The sequence below is a fragment of the Triturus cristatus genome, chromosome 9 (assembly GCF_964204655.1).
Source record: "Triturus cristatus chromosome 9, aTriCri1.1, whole genome shotgun sequence".
Classification (NCBI taxonomy): Eukaryota; Metazoa; Chordata; class Amphibia; order Caudata; family Salamandridae; genus Triturus; species Triturus cristatus.
In genome coordinates this window covers 312,197,330-312,203,329 of record NC_140592.1, presented here as the reverse complement: position 1 = coordinate 312,203,329, position 6,000 = coordinate 312,197,330, and the positions used below count along the sequence as shown (strand labels likewise).

The window sequence follows — 6,000 nt, the reverse complement described above, 5'->3', positions numbered from 1 at the left end:
GGATGGGAGAGAACGCACAGATGGAGATGCTGCTTTTGCAAGAAGAGGACCAGAGATGGAACAGATGGAAGTGCTGCTACCGCCGGAAGAAGACTAGAGATAGGAGAGCTGGCATAGATGGGGATGCTGCTACTGCTGGACCACGACCAGAGATAGGAGAGATGGCACAGATGGGTCTGTGGCCAAGCATTTAGAAGAGCAAGGCCATGTTTTTAAAAGGGATAGATCATGAATTTAGAGGACTGAATATTCACATTTAGAGGTGTAGGGTAAAGCATTTAAAAGAGGGATGCTCTACATTTACAGAAGCGAGGCCTTGTGTTTAGTTAGTGTACACAGGTCATTCATTTACTAATTACTGTTCTCTGGTGGGTAGATGCATATATACCAGATTTCTTCTGTTTGATGAGAAACTCTTTGATTTTGCCACTTTCGCCTGTCCGGCGGGTGCACACTTCCATCACCAGTATCATCTCTGATTCTGCTCCAATCACCAGAAAGCTCTGTAACCAAACAAAACAAAGCTTTCAGATTCTGTTCATTGGTGCTCTTCGCCAGAGCTGTAGTTTACATTGAAGTCAGCTAGGTAGAAGGGAAACCACTTTTCTAAGTAGATTGTATTCGTTTTTAATAGATAAAACTATCAAGCAGAAGTCCACAGATAAAGTCCTACACATGAAAACATCTACCATGGGATTGGTATTTAAACATATGCCACCCCAATAAAGAGTACACCAATCCGGAAAGGGTTTAGCTTTTTACTACTCTTACTTAACAGAACTAAATGCCAAACAACAAACAAACATAAAGCCAGTAGAAGATACAAAAGAGGAACCCTGGGAAGTCAAAACATCTAGAAGAGAAGGTTAAGCATAAATCCCACAACAAATCACCACACATATCATCAAATCACTCCTTTTAACTATTACATCTTCATATGTGGAAAATTAAAATGGATTCTGTCCAATGGCCAACCAGTGGGGTTCTTCTCAACTTCCAAAGCTGCAGTATTCATTTCTTCACAACCATATAACCTCTAAACAGCCACTGTATGACCAACAGCTCCAACAAAGGAGGAACTACATGAAATACAATCAAAAGTGGAGACCATGACATTGACATGCCAGCAATTAAGTGAATTTTTTCTTTAACCTCAATCCAATCTGTAAGAGGTTATCACGTTCTGTGTCATATAGCCCGGCCTACTGGAATTATGCTATTCTGTAACTTTTATCTTATACGCATAACTATGAATGTGCCACACTGTCCATCATCTATTGCATAATTTGCAGATTTCAACAAAAAGATAGTTTCTATCTCAAAGGGATCAAAAGTTACTAAAATGTGCCATGTGTGGTGCTGCACAGTGCAATGGTTAATGGTTCACCTTTCAGTTGTTGCTTGCTGTATGCAGTTGTTAAACTGATACTAGTGGGGTAAATACGAGTTAAAATTACACAGTAGTAATGTCCTGGAATTGCATTGCAAGTTTAAACAGATACAAATAGAGAAAGCTAGACTTTAAAATGTGAAATTGTTAATTGAAAGTACTTATTGAAATGTTAAGGGCACCTGGCAATATAGGGCTTTAGTGGGGATGAGCGGCAGTGAGTGCAATTAGAGCCAGTACTTCTGGTAAGGTGAGGGGCCAGTAGCATGTAGAGAGGGCTAGTACCAAAGGGGGGTGAAGGGAATGTGGTGGGGAGGTGGGAATTGTGTTTGGAGTAGGACTGTGCAGCCAGGGAAGAGCTTTAGGTGAGGTGGGCCCTACCAGTGCTCAGCGCTTGTGCATGTTCTTAGTTTTTTGCCCAGAGCTGTGCCCTCAGGACATAACTTTCTGAAATTTAAAATTACTACTTTTCAACCCTTCCTAAAAATACTTTGGGTATCAATACTTTCCCCAAAATAGTCCAGGACTGGAGTTAAAATAGTAAATACGCCTCCTGAAATATTTGGGGAAAGTTTCCCTCTCCCCAAATATTGTGGGACTGGAGTTAGAATAGGAAATTTACCTCCCAGTGTCTGCTATGCCCACTGCTGCCCTGAGTCCACAGTTTATTGAAAAGGGTCTCCGCCGGCCGTATATTCATGTCTTAAACTTTACATGCAAATATCGATGCAAGCGAAGAGCAATATGAGGGTGATGGTGGGGAAGCAACATGGAAGGCAGGGTTAGGTGAAGAAAAAACAATCAGGGTAGTAACGTAGAGCAGGCGGGGAAAAGCACACAGAGAAGAAAGCAACATGGGAGGGAACAAGTGTGAGCACAACATGGATGGGGTTGGGGTGAAGCCCAAGGGCGACAGTGAGCAACACCGTATGCAGGTGAAGTGAAGTACATGAGCGAGACAGCTGGAAAACACATGTACTTTTGTGGACTGCTTACCCATAACAAATCAAATAGAAAAAAGCAGTGCTTGAAAAGCAAGCAGTGGAAATTTAGAAGCCAGTCAATCAAAAAAAAATGGTAAATAGGCTATGCTCAATGGGAGGGAGAAACACAAAATTGAAAAGCTGAAACACAAATAAGCAGCAATCAAATGAGAGTGACAGGAAATCCAATCGGTGGTAAGCAATGGGAGGGCTCCAGCCCGTGCATGTTTTTGGTAAGCCCACATATGTTTTTTGCAACCAGACAGCTCTGCATTCTGGTAGGGTCTACCTAAGGACATCACTTCTGTCACTGAGAGGCCTGCTCCTGTACCTCAGCTGGACCCTGAAAGAGATGCACTATATATGTTTACCAGGTACTCTTCCTCTGTATGGTGCCAAACTTTCCCTCTGTATCACCTTGCACCAAAAGAGACTAACGTTCACAGTGACTATGTGTTTTTTAAATGTATAGTTAGTGCTCCGAAAGACTCTTTTGGTGCCCGGCATGACATGCACGTTCCCACAGTGACTTTGGGGCTATGAGGAAAACAGCGACACATACAGCTTACAGGCAACAAAGGGAAGGATACAGACTGACACATTAATTCTGTGAATTCCTGGTAAATTCGCTCTTTGGTATAACCAAGTATGAACCACTGCTATATAGTCCATTATCCAGCTACAGCTTTGCGTGCTCACTCTGAAGCCTTTCTTGCAGTGGCGTAGCAAGAGGGGGCTCAAGTTTTGTGGATGGCGGCTCCCCGCTCTTACCTGCAGCCGCCGCAGGAAACTGCAGCATCACCCCCTCCCGCACGCTTACATGCGGCCGCAAACGCACGGACCGCCACGTGCGGCCCCAGGTCTAGCTATGCCGCTGCTTTCTTGATCGTTTTATCTCCTGTCATCTCCTGACTGGCCTCAACGTTTGACCACTTACAGTCTTGAATGACAATGCCCACATGAATTTTAACCCTCAACTACAAGTAAGTATCAGTAGATTTGCAGACCTTGCACTGGTGCTGGCCAACAGGAGGGTGACCATTGGCTGCTGAAAATCCCAACATACACAAATAATAGAAATATGGGAATCCGAACTAATCAAATGGGCATCAACAGAAACAACATTCCTACACACAGTACATTGAAAAGCAAGAAAAGTCTTTGGAAGTGAGATAGATTGCCATGGACAAATCCAGCCACAAACCAGACGCCACACCCACTTTACATGTTGTGAGCTGAACAATGTCAAATAGAATACTTAAGTCCACAGGACGGAACAAGATTAAACAACAGCTAAGCACCACACTTGAGATGCCTGTTGTTACGATCTGCAACGCAATGTTCACATCCGGCACCTACCCTTCAGTATGGAAGGAAGCCATTATCAAGCCGCTACTCAAAAAACCCAGTCTAGACCCGTCTCTCCCATCCAGCTACAGGCCTATTGCATGCCTTCCTTTTCCGGCCAAAATCTTTGAAAAGATCATGAACCAGCAACTGGCAACATACATCCACAACAACAACTTACTGGATGACACCCAGTTCGGGTTCCGTCAGGGACATGGCACAGAGACAGCTCTCCTGAAGGCGGCGGACGAGATTCGATCCATTATGGACAATGGAGGAGCTGCAATCCTCATACTTTTAGATCTGTCCGCAGCCTTCGACACGGTCGATCATGCCACTCTGATCGACCGTGTCGCGGCCATAGGAGTAAGGGACAAGGCTAAGGAGCTTCTGGCCTCATTCTTGTCAAACCGCCCACAAACGGTGAAGCTGGGACAATACACTTCCCAGACCTTCTCCCTGCCTTGCGGTGTACCACAGGGATCCTCGCTAAGCCCGACACTGTTCAATATATATGTGTCTGACTTAGCGAGGGTCATCAAGTCCCACGGTATCTCTCTCACTACATACGCAGACGACACACAACTGGTGTTGTCCGTATTCAATGATGGCCAAACAGTAGCGTCAAACTTCCAATCTGGCATGGAAGCAATAAGCTCCTGGATGTCATCAAACTGCCTCAAGCTAAATTCTGATAAAACAGAAGTGATGACATTCGGGAGACTACAACCAACCTGGTCTCCTCAATGGTGGCCCCAACAAATGGGAAAACCTCCAGTACCAGTGGTCAAGGTACGAAACTTGGGGGTCATCTTCGACAACAAACTGTCCTTCCAGCAGCACGCAAACTCAGTGGTCTCATCTGCCTTCCACACCTTAAAAAAAATAAAAAAACTCATTCCGTACCTACCATCTTCCTCAGGCAAAACTTTAGTCAGCACGCTAGTCTTTTCCAAGACCGACTATTGTAATGCCTTACTCCTAAATGCACAACGAAAGGTCCTTAATAAATTACAGACTGTACAGAATGCAGCAGCCAGGACCCTGCTACGCATTCCTAAATTTGCATCTGTCTCCCCCTACATCCAACAGCTGCATTGGCTGCCGGTAGGGAGCCGCATCAAATTTAAAGCCTTGTGCATAGCGTACAAAGCCATTCATAACCATGGCCCCGTATTTCTAAAACAAGCCTTTCGCCCACCCGAACAGCAAAGAACATTGCGTTCATCTTCTGCCCATCTGCTAACAGTCCCCCGCACAAGAAGGGCTAACTGGGGAGACAAACGTTTCACCGTTGCCACAGCTAGACTGTGGAACACTCTCCCTCTCCACCTTAAGTGTGCACCTACCCTGCTTAAGTTCAGAAAAAATCTGAAAACATGGCTATTCCATGCCTAGTTTCCTTTCCTACGGAGAGCTCTGTGACACAGCGCCGAGACACCCTCGGGTATTTGCGCGCTCTAAAAATCGCCAAAAATAAATAAATAAATAAATAAACTAATTCATACGTTCTATTGCCACATTCACTAGATCTGATATTGTAATACTACAAAGTGTTATACTGATTGCCTTTATCCTTTTTCACTCTTTGTTATCCTACTAAAAAACATTTTACCTACAAAATGTAATTATGAAGTTGAGGTTATGTGATGTTGTTATGCGATAAGGGATAACTTTAAATAAAATATGTGTAAAAATCATTTAACACTCAAAAGATTGAACTTTTACTTAATGTGCCCCAGCCTTCCTCTGCCCTAGTGGAAGAAATGACTAGACTCCACAAATATATTAGATAAATTAGCATTATTCTGAACAATAGACTTAATCTTCACTAATATATCAATACCTTGGCAAGAAATGTGAACCGTCATTGTAGACTAATCAGGGATCAAACCTTTCTTACCCAAACAAGACCTAAAGGAAGTTGTGCAAGCTTTCGTTTTATCGAGATTAGGTTATGGGAATGCTATTCTGTGAGTAAATAATATTTGTTAAGCATGAGAATTGCCCACGGGTGTCCCGGCGCTAAGGATCGCACTACAAAGATAGTAGAAAAGCCACGTTTTTAAACCTTTTCAAAACATAAGGTAATTGTTTTCCATGTGGTATTCCTAAAATTCACCCTCAATTCCCAAAATTCACTTGGCCCCTTTTACAGCCTCTTTGCAAACAGCAGTCTGTCTGATTTCAGAGGCTAACCGCTTCACTCATACCACCCTCATTTTGCAACCCTTGAACTGGCTTTAAATCAATGTTAGATCCACTTTCTAACCTGCTTGC

At 43.6% G+C, this 6,000-nt stretch overlaps 1 protein-coding gene across 1 annotated transcript in view; it reads right to left on the bottom strand.

Moving 5' to 3' along the window:
- Positions 1-344: 344 nt before the first annotated feature.
- Positions 345-6,000, bottom strand: part of LOC146797816 (uncharacterized) — a 62,422-nt gene continuing 56,766 nt past the window's right edge. The window contains exon 3 of the mRNA XM_085627661.1: positions 345-503. Within this exon, the coding sequence (XP_085483787.1) occupies positions 345-503 (159 nt within the window). The remainder of the gene's footprint in view (positions 504-6,000) is intronic.